Genomic DNA, 17,762 nt, shown 5'->3' on the forward strand with positions numbered 1-17,762 from the left:
AGAGAAGGGAGAGAGAAGAGCGCTAAGGGCAGGGCCTGGGGGAGCAACCGTTAAAGCCATGACCTGGGAATGAAAGGAGAGGTCGCAGGAAGAGAGTGGGCGGCACACGGTGCCGAAGCCAAGGAGGACGGAGTTGCAACCAGGATTTGCGCTTTTGCAGTTGTTGCTGTTGTTTTACTTTTGAAGAAAAGAACTGGACTCGAATTGGCGTGAAAGAGATCGTGGAGGTTGGCCACATCAGCCTTCCTCAGAGACTCGGGTTTCAGGTACAAGGCCACGCAGATGATGCATATGATCTAAATTTAGAGGGGACTGTGGCTAAAAACAGATTCAAAGGAACTGATCAACCCACTTCATAACTCATTTCTAACCAATGCATCTGGCAGAAGAATCTGGTTCAAAGTGGACTATGAAAAAAAAAAAAGTTTTATGCCAAAGGCTGTCAAGCTATGGTATATGCAGAACAAATCTAGTCTGCTCTATGCATGTGTGCTTTTTTTAAGATTTATTTATTTATTATTTACGTGAAAGGCAGAGCTACAGAAAGAGAGAGAGAATAATCTTCTGTTGGCTGGTTCACTCTTCAAATGGCCACAACAGCCAGGTCTGTGCAGGCCAAAGCCATGAGCCAAGAACTCCACTCCGATGGCAGGGGTCCAAGCGCTTGAGCCATCTTCTGCTGCCCCCACAGGTGCATTACGGGAAGCCGGATCAGAGGCAGAGCAGGGGGTTCAGCTACTACTTGCATTGCCAGCACCCTGTATCATGGTACAGGTTTGAGTCCTGACTGCTCTGCCTCTGATCTGGGCCAAGTGTTTGGGCCCCTGCTACCTATGTGGGAAGACCTGGATGAAGCTCCTGGCTCCTGGCCCTGGCTGTTGTGGCCATCTGGGGAGTGAATCAGCAGATGGAAGATCTCTCTCACTGTCTCTCCCTCTCCCTCTGTAACTCTGACTTTCAAATAAAATCAATAAATCAAAAACAAACAAACAAAAACATTGTGCTGTCTCCTGACCCAACCTTGGTCTTGGCTATCTACCTTCACTCACTCAATGAATCATCCTGGCTCATGGCTCCAAGTGCCATCCTGAATACAGAGACTCCCACACGAATGCCTGCAGTTGGGTCTCTCTTCCAAACTCTAAACTCCCAACGACCTGCGTGGCCTCCACTTAGATGTCCAGTAAATAAACACTGCAAACTTGACCATCCAAAAGTGAACTCCTGCTCTTCCCTCCCCACAAACAACAAAAGACCTGTCATTCTTGAAGCTTTCCTTCCCTCCCGTGATGCCAACTCCACTCGTCACTCATCCCTCATATCTCTTTCTCCTGCATCCCACCTATAATCTTTCAGAAAATTCCAATATAACAAAATATAAACTATAACCAAATATAACCTAAAATATAATAGAACTAAAATCTGATCACCTTTCACCACACCCACTGCTGTTGCTCTAGCCCATGACACCACTGTCTCTCGCCAAGACTGCATCAATAGCCCCCGAAAGATTCCCCCATCCCAGTATTTGTTTTTGTTCTCTCTTTTTTTTTTTTTTTTTGACAGGCAGAGTTAGACAGTGAGAGAGAGAGACAGAGAGAAAGGTCTTCCTTCCATTGGTTCACCCCCCCCCCTCAAATGGCCGCTGTGGCCAGCGCTATGCACCGATCCGAAGCTGGGTGCTTCCTCCTGGTCTCCCAGGCAGGTGCAGGGGCCCAAGGACTTGGGCCATCCTCCACTGCCTTCCCGGGCCATAGCAGAGAGCTGGACTGGAAGAGAAGCAACTGGGACTAGAACCCGGCACCCATATGGGATGCTGGCACCGCAGGCGGAGGATTAACCAAGTGAGTCACAGTGCTGGCCCCAGTATTTGTTCTTAACACAATAGCCAAAGGAAACCCTATAAGGGGTCAGTTGGAGCATGTCACATCTCTGGCTCAAAACCCTTCACTGGCTCCTCATCTCAAGATTCTGGTTGCTTGATTCACCCCTCAACCCAACACTGTGCCATGACCCCCAGCCCCCTTCTGTGTTACAGCTCTGACCTCACTGCCTACTCCTTTCCCTTGCACTCACCCTGCCCTAGCCTTGCTTGTGGCTCTACAAATGGACCAGGCAGGCTCCCCACGCAGGGCCTCTGCTGTAGCTGGGCCCTGGGCTGGGAATGCTCTTCACCTCAATATCTTCTTGGTCAACTCCTTTATCTCCAAACGTTTGCCCAGGGGCTGGTGTTGGGACAATGCTTGAGCCGCCACCTGGGACGCCCACGTTCCATAGCAAACTGTTTGGTTTGAGTCCCTATTCTGCTTCTGATCCAGTTCTGCTAATGCAAACCCCGGAAGGCAGCAAGTGATGGCTCAAGTATGTGGGTCCCTGCCACCCACGTGGGAAAACCGGATTGAGTTCCTGGCTCCTGACTTTGGTTTGGCACAGCCCCTGGCTGTTGCAGGCATTTGGAGAGTGAACCAGTGGATCAAAGTTCTCTTCCTCTCTCTCTCTCTCTCTCTCTCTCTCTCTCTCTCTCTGTTTTTCAAATAAGTAAAATAAAATAAAAAGTTTAAATGTTTGCCCAAATACCACCTCCTCTGATGAGCCAATGCTAACCATCACGTTCATCACTGCACGCTGCCCCTCCCCTCAACCTGACTAATCTCTCTCACACTTTCTTTTCTCAGGAACATCTATTATCTAACATACAATAAGATGCATGTATTTTGTCTGTCTAGCATCGCTAAGGATGCAAGTTTCTTAATAACAGGGATATTTATCTGACTTGTTTACTGCTAAGCTCTGAGCTGAGAACAGTACTGGGCATACAGCAGGGTTCAAAAATATTTGTCAAATTAAATGAGTAAATAAAGCTCCGATATCATCTTCACCTTATTTACTTATTTCATTTATTTGGTAGAGAGTCAGAGATCTCCCATCTGTTGGTTCACTCCCCAACAGCCAAGGTTCAAAGAGGCCAAAGCCAAGAGCCAAAAATTCTATCCAGTCTCACTCATGGGTAAGCAGGGACCCAACCACTTAGTCATCACCTGCTGCTCCCCAGGGTGCAATAAGCAGGAAGCTCAAATCAGAAGTGGAGCCAAGACTTAAATCTATAGGATGTGGATGTCCCAAGTGGCACTTTTTTTTTTTTAGATTTTATTTATTTGAAAGGCAGAGTTGTAGAGAGAGAGGGAGAGACAGAGAGAGATCTTCCATCTGCTCTGGCTCACTCCCTAAATGGCTGCAACAGCTGTGGCTGGGCCAGGCTGAAGCCAGGAGCCAGGAGCTCCATCCAGGTCTCCTATGTGGGTGCAGGGGCCCAAGCACTTGGGCCATCTTGTGCTGCTTTTCCAGGCATGTTAGCAGGGAGCTGGATAGGAAATGGAACAGCAAGGACTCGAACCGGCGCCCATATGGGATGCTGGCATTGCAGGTGGCAGCTTAACCTGCCACACCACAATGTCAGCCCCTCAAGTGGTGTTTTAACCACAGCACTTCGCTTCTTCACCTTAACATCTTCCCTGATTACCCTCAGCTAGGGACAATCTCCCCCAGAACTTTACCATATGAAACCCCTAGGCCAGCGCCACAGCTCACTAGGCTAATCCTCCGCCTGCGGCGCCAGCACCCCAGGTTCTAGTCTCGGTCGGGGTGCCTGGTTCTGTCCCAGTTGCTCCCTTCCAATCCAGCTCTCTGCTGTGGCCCGGGAGTGCAGTGGAGGGTGGCCCAAGTGCTTGGGCCCTGTACCCACATGGGAGACCAGGAAGAAGCACCTGGCTCCTGGCTTCAGATCAGCACAGCGCGCCGGCCACAACACACCAGCCATAGTGGTCACTTGAGGGGTGAACCAACGGAAAAAGGAAGACCTTTCTCTCTGTCTCTCTCTTGCACTGTCTAACTCTGCCTGTCCCAAAAACAAACAAACAAACAAACAAAAAACCTAATAGTTCCACCCTTCTTGAACTTATTTATAGGCCTCTCATCTCCACTTTGGGATCCTGATTCTAGGGCCTCTTTAGGGTGGATGCTCACTTAATTTCTGAGGGCTGAAGAATAAACAAAGTAATAAATTATGACCAGCACAGTTACACATCCACACTAAACTTTTTTTTTCACTTTTTATCATGGAAAATTTCAAACACATACAAAAGACACAGAATGATTGCACAGCTCCCCCCATTCATCATTAGGCTTTAATAATCAGAATCATCCTAGCTTCATCAACTGCCCCGTGCACTCTCACCTTCCCTCATTATCTCTAAGCAAAGCATATCATTTCATTCAAAGAAATATTTCTGTTTTTTATTTCTGCAAGGTAAAAACTATTTTAACAGAGTTATTTGCATTACAAGTGTATTACTGTACCTGCCTGACAGGTCTGACTAGTGAGTAATCACCAACTACTTAGAATCAAGCCAGGTGAAGAGGTTTTAATTTTTTTTTTTTTTCTGACAGGCAGAGTTAGACAGTGAGAGAGAGAGAGACAGAGAGAAAGGTCTTCATTCCGTTGGTTCACCCCCTAATGGCCGCTACGGCCGACGCACTGCGCCAATCTGAAGCCAGGAGCCAGGTGCTTCTTCCTGGTCTCCCATGCAGGTACAGGGTCCAAGCACCTGGGCCATCCTCCACTGCCTTCCCGGGCCACAGCAGAGAGCTGGACTGGAAGAGGAGCAACCGGGACTAGAACCCGGGGTGCCAGTGCCGCAGGCAGATGATTAGCCTAGTGAGCTGCGGTGCCAGCCTTAATTTTTTTTTAAAGATAGGATTTCACTCTTTTTTAAATTAATTTATTTGAAAGGCAGAGTTACAGAGGGACAGGGACAGAGAGAGAGAAAGGTGCTCCATCTGCTGGTTCACTCTCCAAATGGCCACAATGGTCAGAGCTGGGCTGAGCCAAAGCCAGGAGCCAGGAGCTTCTTCCAATTTTCCCACACAGGTGCAGGGGCCCAAGGACTTGGGCCATCTTCTCCTGCTTTCCCAGGCTATAACAGAGAGTTGAATCGGAAGTGGAGCAGTCAGGACTCGAACCAGCACCCACATGGGATGCTGGCACTGCAGGCAGCGGCTTTACCCGCTATGCCAGAGCGTCAGTCCCTGTGAAGACTATCTTATCAGACCTTGTGATGATGTCTTTGCTAACCCATCCTGTATCAATAGTATACAAATTCACATAATGTCTCTGTTATCCAATTCATTCACGATTTGGCTTCCATTTATTTTACCAAACCTGGTCCCCATTTCCTCTCTGCCAACAAACAGATGCACACAAACTTATGCTCAAAGAATATGAAAAACTTTACCTTAAATTCTGTCACTTTTTTTTTAATCCCTCTATACCTTTGCATTTGCTGTTCCTTCTGGCTAGAATCATACATTTCTCATGTCATGGGGAAATTTATACATATTCTTCCAACTTAATATGCTCGTAGCCTAGAGTTACAAACCTTAACCATGGCAGTGCAGTGGTTACAAATGGCACTGAGGAATGTCAGCAGCATCCCATATAGGAGTGCCTGGTTTGAGAACTGGCTCCCCACTTCCCAACGCTTCTTGCTAACGTGCACCCTGGGAGGCTGCAGGTGATGGCTCACCTACTTGGGTTCCCACCACACACATGGGAAACCCAGACTGAAATCCAGGCTCCTGGCTTCAGCCTGGCCCAGTCCTGACTGTTGGGGTCATCTGAGGAGTGAATTAGTGGATGGAAGATTTCTATATATTTCTCTGTTTATTTCTTTTTTAAAAAGATTTATTTATTTTACTTGAAAATCAGAGTTACACAGAGAGAGAGGAGAGGCAGAGAATGAGGTAGAGAGAGAGAAAGGTCTTCCATATGCTGGTTCACTCACCAGTTGGTCGCAACAGCTGGAGTTGCACCAATCTGAAGGCAGAAGCCAGGAGCTTCTTCTGGGTCTCCCACACAGGTGCAGAGGACCAAGGACTTGGGCCATCTTCCACTGCTTTCCCAGGCCATAGCACAGAGCTGGATCGGAAGTGGAGCAGCCAGGACTCTAACTGGCCCCCATATGGGATGCCTGCACTGCAGATGGTAGCTTTACCCACTGTGCCACAGCACCAGCTCCTTCTCTCTCTCTCTTTCTCTCTCTCTCTCTCTCTCTCTGTTATTCTGTCTTTCAAATAAATGTCTTTAAATAAATAAAAATCCTTAGCAAGCAATAACGACTTTACCATGAGACAGAATCAGTGTTATATCTTCTAAAGTTGAAAGATTTTATAATCTGAGTCTGACCCCTTGCATTTCTGCAGAAATAAAATTAACATGTCCATTTCACAGGCTTATTACTACTAGAGATAAGTAAGTTATACCTCTATAGCTTTACCTGAGATCACAGAGCTAACTAAGTGTGGGCAAAAAACAAAACTTGGGCCAGTGCCATGGCATAGCAGGTAAAGCCACCACCTGTAACACCAGCATCCCATACAGGTGCCGCTCTACTTCCTGGCTGCTCTACTTCCGATCCAGCTCCCTGCTAGTGTGCCTGGGAAAGTGGTGGAGGACAGTCCAAATGCTAGGGTCCCTATGCCCATGTGGGAGACCCAGATTGAGCTCAGGGCTTCTGCCTTTAACCTGGCCCAGCCCCAGCCATTATGACTGTTTGGGGAGTGAACCAGAGGATGAAAGAAAACTCTCTCTCTCTCCCCCTCCCTTCTTCCCTCTCTCCCTCCCTCCCCCCCCCTCTCTTCATCCCTCCCTCCCTCCCTCCCTCTCTCTCTCTCTGTAACTCTGCCTTTCAAATAAATAAAATAAATCTTTAAAAAGAAGTACAACTTGGATTTCAAACACACAGAGGCAATACAGAAGAGGCGCATAGATTAAGCAGAACTGATCAAGGTTAAGCATTGGTAAGAACCCAAAGTGGACCCAGGAAATGTCAAAGATTTTCATCAGGAATTCAGGCCAAGGTTCTGCTAGCTGGCTACACACGATGGGTGACGAGTCAGTAAGAGTGGGAGAAGAAAGTCTGTGCCTTCCATGGGAGACCAGCAGATAGACAGGTTTCATTAACCATCAAGTTGCCACTGAGCCATAGAACTCCAGGGAGCTCCACAGCCTACTCTCTTGTGTGGCTCAGAAACTGGGAATTTGGCTCTGGTCACGCAGGGATCCCCTTCGTTCATATCACAAGGCCAGGGGGACTCACGGTGAGAGTCTAGGAGATAGGCAGCCCAGCAGCAGAGGAGCAGTGCTTAACACAGTGCAATTGCACTGTGCACGGAGAACCAGCCACAGGTGAGGGGGGAGGAAGCCAGGTACAGAAAAATGATGTAAGAAGTGCTAAAAGGAGGGGCCAGCATTGCGGTGTAGCAGATTAAGCTACCACTTGCAACACAGGCATCCTCCATGGAAGTGCTGGTTCATATCCTAGCAACTCTGCTTCCGATCCGGCTCCTTGCAACTGCACCTGGGAAGGCAGCAGACAATGGCCTACATATTTGGGCCCTTGCCACCCATGTGGGAAACCCAGATGGAGTTCTGGGTTTCTGACTTTGGCCTGGCCCAACCACAGCAGTTGTAGCCATTTAGGGAGTGAATCAATGGATGGAAGATCTTTCTCTGTCTCTCTGCCTCTCTCTCTGTCACTCTGCCTTTACAATAAATAAATATTTTTAAATTATTTATTTGAAAGGCAGAGTAACAGAAAGGAAGGGACACAGAGATAGAGAGAAATCTTCCACCCACTGCTTTATTCCCCAAATAGCTGCAATGGCCAGGGCTCAGCCAGGCCAAAGCCAGGAGCCAGGAGCTTCCTCCAGGTCTTCCATGTGGGTGCACAGGCCCAACTACTTGGCCCATCTTCTGCTGCTCTCCCAAGTACATTAACAGGGAGCTGGACCGGAAGTGGAGCAGCTGGGAGTCGAACTGGCGCCCATATGGGATGCCAGCAGCGTTGCAGGCACCGGCTTAACTCACTATGCCACAATGCCGACCCCAATTTTTAAAAGAAAGAAAAACCTGGGATTATTGACAGTTGCTCCTGGGTTGCAATGTGGTCCTAAATTCAGAGAAAATACAACGCTTGAGACAAATCTTCCACTGCGTTGACCTGGAAGGGCGATCCTTTCCTCCCTGGATTATGTGGCTTTAACTCTGTCGCTGAAGGGCTCGTGCCAGCAGCTGTGTCTTCTACCTTGGGTTACCAGGGCTTCAGCTCCCTCTCTGCTTCACTGAGCAGCACAGCAAGCTTGGCCTCGACCTCCTCCAGCTTCTCGCAACCTGCACTGGAAATCGCCCTGCACTTGGCTCACTCACGACTGCCGCCGTCCACGTTATCTCCACCGGGAGTGACTCAAAGCTCTCCCGACTATAGGGAACCAAATCTGCTGAGTTTGGTCGCTTCTCCTTGTGTACATTAGAATTTCACACAAAGAAAAATCGTTGCTGGAAATGGACTCTGGATCCCTCACATCTGGCTGGTGCGGGGGAGGGAGGGGGACAGGCAGGGAGGAACCCTGGTGGAAGCGTGGATGTCCAACACAGAAGCTTCCAGGCCCTGTCCTGTCCACTCCTGACTGGCTGGCCCCTGGCTGGCCCCCAGCTGGTCCAACTGCTGACAAGCCCTTCTCAGCCCTAGCTCCAAAGTACAAAAGCCAAAGTGTTCCTTCAGGGCCAACTTCAAGAGGCCTGGTTTTCGGATAAGAGGGAAAAAAACTTCCTTGCCTCAACAAACTCTCTCTCTTAACTTTCCCATCAATACCTCCCATCTCACAGGAGGTACGGAAGATCTCCAGACCTCCTTTGCTTTTTACTGGGGATGACCTCTTACCTTCGCCTGTGCAAGAGGAGATAACGGTCAGTGCAGAGGTTGTGAGGGTTACGCGCGGCGGAGAGAAGAGAGCTGGCTGGGCCTTGGGAGCTCGGAAGGGGCAAGTCTGTTCAGGCAGCCTGAACAATGCACAGTAGATTTTGAAGAACAGGAATCCAAGAGCCCTCCTGTACCTGGGCTCAGGGACCCTGGCCAAAGTGCTCGGGGTATATTTGCTGATTTAAAAAAACAGCTATTCCTAGATAGGTCTGGGCCTCTTAACTTACAAGGCCTAAAGCCCAACAGATTATTATCAAGCCCCTTCTATCAGGTTCTATTTGCCTCTCAATCAGAAAACTTAATTGTAGCTTAACACCTTTCTTAGCTCCTCTAATAATGACTCTGTCCTTTGTTCTAGACCCTGTCTAGCGTACTTGGGCCTCATTCCTTTGTAATCATAACCTCTGCTCTACCACCAATGGCTCTACTCCCAACCTGTGTGTACTGATGGTCCTCTTCCCCATTTAATGCTGTATAATTGTTCAAACCTGGTAAATACCACTCTTAGGATCATTGGTTACTATCCTCACTCTGTCTTTTATGACCTTGTCTAAATATGATCAGAGTCGGCAAACTTGGAAGGCTTCCATAGCCTTGGCAACTCATGACGACAGCCTAGGGTGGTTACTGGCGCCATAAACTAGAGTGTCAATTTGTTGGGTCAACAACAGGAGCCACTGTGCACTTGCTCCTCATGTGGGATCTCTGTCCTTAATGTGCTGTACATTTTGATTTAATGCTATAACTAGTACTCAAACAGTATGTTTCACTTTGTGTTTCTATGTGGGTGCAAACTGTTGAAATCTTTATACTAAATTGATCTTCTGTATATAAAGAGAATTGAAAATGAATCTTGATGCAAATGGAAGGGGAGAGGGAGCAGGAGAGGGGAGGGTTGCGGGTGGGAGGGAAGTTATGGGAGGGGGAAGCCATTGTAATCCATAAGGTGTACACTGGAAATTTATATCCATTAAATAAAAGTTAAAAAAAAAAAAAAACAGCTATTCCCCCTGGTAATCCGAGATTTTATGTGTGCATATAGCTTACAGCATTTTTTTTTTTATTCTGGCAAAGCGTAAACTGCTGATAGACAGCCCTGTAACCACCAGCAAAAGGTGTTGTGGTGCAGTGGGTTAATACCTGTGATGCCGGCTTCCCATATGGGCGATGGTTTGTGTCCCAGCTGCTCCACTTCCTGTCCAGCTCCCTGCTAATGCTCCTGGGAGAGCAAAGAAGGTGGCCTAAGCGCTTGGGCCCCTGCATCCAGGTGGGAAACTCGGATGGAGTTCCTGGCTCCTAGCTTCAGTCTGGCCCAGTGCCAGTCATTTGGGGAATGAACCAGAGGATGGAAGAGCTCTTTCTCTGTCTGTCCCTCTCTGTAAATAATGATGTCTTTCAGGGCCAGCGCTGTGGCCTAGCAGGTAAAGCCACTGCCTGTGGTGCCGGCATCCCATATGGGCGCCAGTTCGAGTCCCGACTGCTCTACTTCAGATCCAGCTCTCTTTGCTATGGCCTGGGAAAGCAGTAGAAGATGGCCCAAGTGCTTGGGCCCCTGCACCCACGTGGGAGACCCAGAAAAAGCTCCTGACTTTTGGCTTTGGATTGCTCAGCTCCGGCCATTGCAGCCAACTGGGGAGTGAACCAGTGGATGGAAGACCTCTCTCTCTCTCTCTCTCTCTCTCTCTGCCTCTCTTTCTCTTTTGTGCAACTCTGATTTTCAAATAAATAAAGGAAATCTTAAAAAAAGATAATGTCTTTCAAATAACAAAGAAATCTTTTTAAAAATGTATAAAAAAAAATGATAACAAAAACCAAATCAGACTCACGTGTCTCCAGTGCTATATTCCCGAGAGACAAGGCTCTTCTCTCTTCTTCCTTTCCTGGATACAAATGCAGTGTAACGTTCAGACCACAACTTCAGGAAAGACCTATGGGTTCTGCAAGAGCAAGACAGAGCCTAGAAAGAGAGAATGAGGAGACGAGAGTCAAGATCCAGACACATCATAAAAAAGGGGTGGGGGCGGCGCTGTGATGCAGTGGGTTAAAGCCGTGGCCTGAAACACCGGCATCCCATATGGGTGCTGGTTCAAGTCCTGGCTGCTCCTCTTCCAATCCAGCTCTCTGCTATGGCCTGGGAAAGCAGTAAAAGATGGCCCAAGTCCTTGGGGCCCTGTACCCATGTGGGAGACCTGGAAGAAGCTCCTGGCTCCTGGCTTCGGATGGTGCAGTTCCAGCCGTTGTGGCCAATTGGGGAGTGAACCAGGGGATGGACGACCTCTCTCTCTGTCTCTACCTCTTTCTGTAAAGCTGTCTTTCAAATAAAATAAATTTAAAAGGCGGGGGGACCTGCCCCGCTACCACGTCTGGTACCCAAAGGCTCAGCAGCAAAGTTTCATCCACCCGCTTCCTCTGGGAAAGGCTTCCCTGCCGCCTCCTCCAAGCACTGCTGGAGACAACTCTGCTGCAGCTTCAGTTCTGCACTGCTCCAAGCCCGACAGGAAATCACCTACACCTGATTAGCGGGGACAACGGCAAGGGCCGCAGCAAGAGGGCCTGCAGGGAGCACATACTGCAAACACAGTAGCACTTGGCAGCCATAGGTGCTCGGATCAGACAGTCCCTGCTGTCCTCAATAAGGAGACAAAACCACCTGCACTCCAAGAAGAGCACGGCGGAGTTCTGCCACCCAGTAACAAGGGACCAAAGCCAACAACCTTGAATTATCATCCTCGTATCCAAAAGTGCAGATATAAGAGAAGTGGATAAAGGTGTGAGATCCCAGAAAGAAGCAGGAGAGAATAAAAATAACTGGTTAAGAACAGGAGGCAGGGCCGGCGCTGTGGCACAGCAGGTTAAACTGCCACCTGCCGTGCCAGCATCCCATATGGGCACTGGTTCGAGTCCTGGCTGCTCCACTTCCCATCCAGATCTCTGCTATGGCCTGGGAAAGCAGTGGAAGATGGCCCAAGTCCTTGGGCCCCTGCACCTGCGTGGGAAACTGGAAAGAAACTCCTGGCTCCTGGCTCCGGATTGGCACAGCTCAAGCCATTGCAGCCAATTGGGGAGTGAACCAGCGGCTGGAAGACCTCTCTCTCTCTCTCTCTCTCTCTCTCTCTCTCTGCCTCTCCTTCTTTCTCTGTGTAACTCTGACTTTCAAATAAATAAACAAACAAATCTTTTTAAAAAAGAACAGGAGGCAAGAATGACGGAAGACTCAAAAATGGTCCCTATTGAACTGGGAGCAAAGGGTTCAGCTTCCCTCTCCTTGCACCCGAGCCACGAGTGGAGGAGAAGAGCACGAGGAGGACTCAGCCCCTGTCCTGGGGATGCAAGTCTTGCACTCTGCTGAGCAAAGCTGGCTTCCTCCTGCAGGTGCGCTGCATCCCTACAGGCCCAGGAGAGCTGCAGGCCAGGGGAGCCTCTCCAAAGGTACTGCTCACTCCTCAGAAAGGACTCACTCCCAGGATGGCAGGACAACCAAAGAGTATTTCCAATTTGCCTCTTTAATGTACTTTACCCTTTCTCCTTTGATACTGTTTACATCTAAAAGAGAAATGTGGCATGGGCGTTTGGCCTCGGGGTTATGACATCTGAGTCCCATATCTGAATGCCTGGGTTTGATACCTGGACTCCAGCTTCTTGCTAATGTGGACCATGGGAGGCAGCAGGTGCGAACTTATTTTTTTAAAGATTTATTTATTTTGCTTTAAAGTCAGAGTTACACAGAGAGAGAAGGCAACACACACACACACACACACACAGAGGAGAGAGAGAGAGAAAGAGGTCTTCCATCGCTGGTTCACTCCCAGTTGGCTGCAATGGCCGGAGCTAAGCCAATCCGAAGCCAGGAGCTTCTTCCGGCTCTCCTAAGTGGGTACAGGGGTCTAAGGACTTGGGCCATCTTCTACTGCTTTCCCAGGCCATAGCAGAGAGCTGGATAGGAAGTGGAGCAGCCGGGACCTGAACCGGCGCCCATATGGAATGCTGGCACTGCAGGTGGCAGCTTTACCCACTATGCCACAGTGCCAGCCCCGGGTGATAACTTAAGTAATTAAATCCCTGCCACCAATCTGGGAGACCTGGGAGCTGTTGTGGGCATCTGTGGAGTGAACCAGCAGATGGAAGCACTTGTACCCTCTCTCTCTCTCTGCCTCTCAAATAAAGAAAAATGTTAAAATAAATAAAAGAGAATTATTCTAATGAAAGATCTACCCTATTTGTCTTCTAATTTGGAATTCATACACTGTTACTTGACATTTTCATAAATTTTTGTTTAATTGAAAGGCAGGAAGACTGACACAGAGATACAAAAATAGAGATCTTCCCACTGTTGGTTCACTTCCCAAATTCCCACAACTGCTGGACATAGGCCAGGCCAAAATGAAGAGCCCAGAGCTCATTTCAGATCTCCCATATGGGTGGCAGGGACTCAAGTACTTGAGCCATCACCTGCCACCTCCCAGAGTGCACATTAGTAGGAAGCTGGAGTCGGGACTTGAACTCAGCACTCCAGTATGGGATGTGGGCATCCCAAAAAGCATCTGCATGACTTTTTTAAATTGGGCAGGTATTAAATTGGGTGAAAACTTAAGAAGTCCCTTCTATTTTGTTTCACCAACATGAAAATGACAGGGATGTAATTATGATTATATTGAAGTTCTTCTTGGAACTTATGATAAAATATGGATATTGTCTTTTAAAAAATTATTTATTTGAAATGCAGAGAGAGATTGATTTTCCATCTGCCAGTTCACTCCCCAAATGGCTGCAACAGCCAGGTCTGAGTCAGGCCGAATCCAAGAGCCAGGAAGTCCATTTGGGTCTCCCACATGGGTGGCACAGGCCCAAGTACTTGGGCCGTTATCCGCTACTTTCCAGGTGTGTTAGCAGGAACCTAGATCAGAAGCAAGCAGCTGGGACTCCAATCAGCACTCCAATAAAGGATATTGTTGTTTCGAGCAGCAGTTAAACCTGCTATGCCACAGTGCAGCCTCAAAATACAGAAATCTTCTAATTGATATTCTTCCCTGACCTGCAGTTCATTCCAAAAACTAACTTGAAATGACTCACAGACCTAAACATAAAAGCTAAACTTATTAAACTAATAAAACAGAGGTGAAAAATATCCCAACGGTAGACGGCAGCCCCAAAAATGGCCCCCAGAGAATCTGCCTCCTGGTGTTCCTGCCTCCCCCCGTGGTGACTCTCTCCCAGTGAACGGGGTGAGTCGGAAGTGATGGGATTGTCACCTGTGCATTCAGACCACGACACAAACGAGTGCCTGCAGAACTGTAACATCTGAACACGCTCTGTGGATGGTGCCGATGCCAGTTCTTGGGATGCTGACATCAAGGGCAGGAGTGTGCGGGAAGGAAGAGGGCGTGAAACTCCCTTGTGTATATTTCTTTGCAACCTCCTATAAATCTAAAAGTATTTCAATTTAAAAAAAAATTAAGTTAAGCTCACACACACACACACACACACAAAAGTGTGGTTTCCATCTTGCTCCCTGTCCCCTACCCTTTTGCCCTGCTTCCCGTGGAGAAGCCATGTAGCAAGGACCAAGACAGGCCTCCAGGCAACAGCCCAGGAGGGACGGATGCCCTAGATCTGACAGTCCTGTAAGGCCTGCATCCTGCCAGCAACCACTAGAGTGCGCTGGGAAGCAGCTCCTCCCCCAACCGAGCATTCAGCTGAGTCCAGGTTGGCCAGACCCTAAGCCAGAAGCACAGAGTGTGGCTGCTTCCAGATCTTTGATCCACAGAAATGGATAAAACAGATGTTTGTGGTTTTAAGCTGTTAAATTGCGGGATAATTTGTTGTAGAGCGTGTGACTAATATAATACCCTGGATGTTGGCAAATGTTTCTTAAACACGGGAAAATATGAATAATAAAAAGAAAAATGACAATAAACTTCATCGAAATTAAAAACTTCTGTTCTTTGGAGTGGGCATCGGACTCAGTTGTTCACATTCTGCTTGGGACCCTTATCAGTGCCTAGATTCAAATTCTAGCTCCACTTCCAACTGTATCCTCCTTCTTCTAATGCACACGCTGCGAGGGCAGCAGTGACGGCTCAAGCTCTTGTGTCCCTGCCGCCCCCGTGGGAGGCCTGGATGGAGTTCTCAGCTCTTGGTTCAACCTGGCCTGACCCCAGCTGTTGCCAGCATTTGGGGAGTGAAACAATGAACGGAAGATGTCTCTGTCTCTCTCTTTCTGCCTCTCTGTGTGTGGGTGTGTTGCTCTGCCTTTCAAATAATAAACTAAAGAAAGAAACATTTAAACCAGTAAGAAAAGGATGACTTGTTTTAAAAAGTCAACAAAAGGGGCCAATGTTGGGCCCAGCAGTTAAGACATCAGTTACGATACCCACATCCAGTAACCGAGTGCCTGAGTTTCAGTCACAGCTCCACTTCTGATTCCCACTTCCTGCTGCTGCGCACCCCAGAAAGTAACAGGTAATGACTCAAGTGGCTGGATCCCTGCCACCCTTGTGGAAAACCTGGACTGAACTTTCAGTTCCTGGCTTGGGCCTCGCTCAGCCCCAGCTGTTGCAGGCATTTGGGGAGTGAATCAGCAAAGGAAGATTGATTCTCTCTCTCTCTCTCTCTCTCATACACACACACACACACACAGAGAGAGAGAGAGAGAGAGAGAGAGACTCCCTCTCTCTGCCTTTCAAATAAATAAAAATACATATTTTTCAAAAAAGAAAAACATTTCCACTCTTCAATATCATTAAGGGGGAAAAAGTCACAGAATGGGAGCAAATATTCATACTACCCATATATGACAAAAGACTGCTAAAGACATAAAGAATGCCTACAACTCAGCAAAACAAACAACCCATCTAAAAATGAGCAAAAGATTGCAGTGCACATTCCCAAAAAGAAGATACGCAAACAGACTCCAAAGAAAGATGACTAAAGTTAAAAAGAGTGACAATACCAAGTAGTGGTGAGGACAGGGAGCCATCGGGATCTCTCACACGTTGTTGGTGAGGGTGTGAAACAGTATAACCAGGCTTCAAAAACTGCAGGGAAGTTTTTGTAAAAGTAAACACACACTTACCGAAAGTCCCAGCAATGCTCCCTCTTAGATAAAGATCCAAGAAAAATAAAGTCTATTAATAGAAGCTTTACTTGTGATCGCCCAGAACTAGAAATAATCCAACTGTCTGTTAACAGATAAGTGAACAAACAAATTGTGGGCTATCCCTTCAACCCTGACGCTGCTCGGTGATAAGAGGGCAGGAATTACTGATGCGTGCTGCAACACGGGTAAGCATTAAAGGTATAGCGGACAAGAAAAGTCAGACACAAGGGCACATAACGTATGAGTCTGTCTGTATGAAACCCTAGAAAATGCAAATGTCATAATGACAGCAGGGCTGGGGGAGGGGTGACAGAAATGTCCTGTCGCCCTGATTCTAGGTGTCAACTTCACATTCATCCAGGTATGCACTTACATTATACTTCAATAAAGCACTATCTTGAAACATGCTGTTAGGCAGGTGTCAAGTTATCGGAGAAAATTAAAAGTCCTGACTGCTCCTCTGCCCCTCAGGAAATGGACAGGACGAGCTAGGGTCATTCTCATACTGAAAAGCTACCTGTTGTTACAACATGGAAATCCTGGGTTTTATTAGTTTCTTCCCCAATCCTAATTCCAATAGCACAGTCAGAAAAAAAAAAAAAAAAAACCTTAAAAGGGCAACTATAACATACCATCACGTACAAAGAAAATACAGTAGGGAGCTTTGATGAATGAGAGAAATATTTACTCCACTCCCGGGGTGAAGCTGTGTCTTTCCAACTGTGCACCCGGGAAGGTCTTGTTGAAACTCCTGCTTCTCAATCGGACAGCCAGTGACAAAGGCCGGCACCCGCACTGTGGCAAGTTCTGGGGATTTTCCTATTCTTGTACTGATGATTCTCCTGTGCAGGATTGCATCATTCATTCATGCTGTTTGGTAACACGCCGCTGAGAGATGAAACAAGTGGAGTCGCCCAGAAATAACTTAAGGAAAACAAAGCCCTGAAAGACCAGGAGGCAACTCAGCTACCCACGATTAGGGAAACCTAAACGTAGCATTAGGGAGGCCCTGGTGGAGGAAGAGGCTAGGGCCAGTGCATCGGGAAGCTGGGTTAGCGGAAAGACGGGGCGCAAGCCGGGGACTCACGGGCGCTGCTGCTCCTGGCTGGGCCCGGCCACCGCCTCCGGGGCTCCGGCGACCGTCACCTTCCGGCTGCAAGGGGGCCCGGGGCTGGCTCGGCCGTTCCGGCGCGGAGCTCCGAGCGCCGTGGGCCGTGCAGGCGCGCAGAGCCTGGGACAAACACTCGCACGAGATCTGCTGATAAGTGGGTGGCTCCCGAGCCGTGCTGCATGTGCCTTTCCAAACTGGAGACACCAGATCTTCGCTCCGCGGAGCCGGGTTGGGAGGAAGCCTCGGCCACGCCCCCGGGGAGGGGCTCCCCGAGCCCGCCCCCCGCCCGCCCCGGGGGCTCCGCGCCCGCGGACCCAGCAGGGCGCTCTGCGAGGTGTCGGGTCCCCGCCCGGCCGGGCGCGCCTCCACGCACCTGCGCCGGGCCGAGGCGGGGCAGAAAGAGCCGCCTGGCCTGCAGGGGCGGCTCCGACTGCCACCGGCGCTTGGGCCAGGGCTGCGTGAGAGACGCCAGGGGCCTCTGCCCCGATTCTGCAACGAAGGAAGCCCTTCGGGGGACCTTTACTGGAATGCGCGCTTGCAGAAATGGGGTTCCCAGGGGACTTCAGACTGCTGATGCTCGCAACTACAGTGCAGCGAACGCTGAGCGACAACACGAGGCTTTGCACTTTTTAAAATGTTTTTTCTTTTAGGGGTGTCGCTTCTAAACACTTGCCTTGGGGAACCGACGGCAGGGGTGGTGCATGAAGTCCATCCTGAAAGTCAGCCTGAAACCTCCAAT

At 48.8% G+C, this 17,762-nt stretch overlaps 1 protein-coding gene across 3 annotated transcripts in view; it reads right to left on the reverse strand.

Annotated features, from left to right (window-relative positions):
* The window catches only part of PSPH (phosphoserine phosphatase), a 29,177-nt gene extending 11,924 nt beyond the window's left edge, over positions 1-17,253 (reverse strand). The window contains exons 1-2 of one of the 3 annotated variants that reach the window (XM_062180995.1): positions 17,000-17,253; positions 10,643-10,773 (exon numbers count right to left, since the gene is read on the reverse strand). Coding sequence is in view for 2 of the 3 variants with exons in the window: in XM_062180994.1 (XP_062036978.1) it covers positions 10,643-10,773; positions 16,545-16,547 (134 nt within the window). In the remaining variant the exon portion in view is untranslated. Of the gene's footprint in view, positions 1-10,642; positions 10,774-16,544; positions 16,628-16,999 lie in introns of those variants that run through there. The other 2 variants (XM_062180994.1, XM_062180993.1) reach the window with 2 other exon arrangements.
* Positions 17,254-17,762: the final 509 nt, after the last annotated feature.

The sequence above is a fragment of the Lepus europaeus genome, chromosome 21 (genome assembly GCF_033115175.1).
Source record: "Lepus europaeus isolate LE1 chromosome 21, mLepTim1.pri, whole genome shotgun sequence".
NCBI classification, from domain to species: Eukaryota; Metazoa; Chordata; class Mammalia; order Lagomorpha; family Leporidae; genus Lepus; species Lepus europaeus.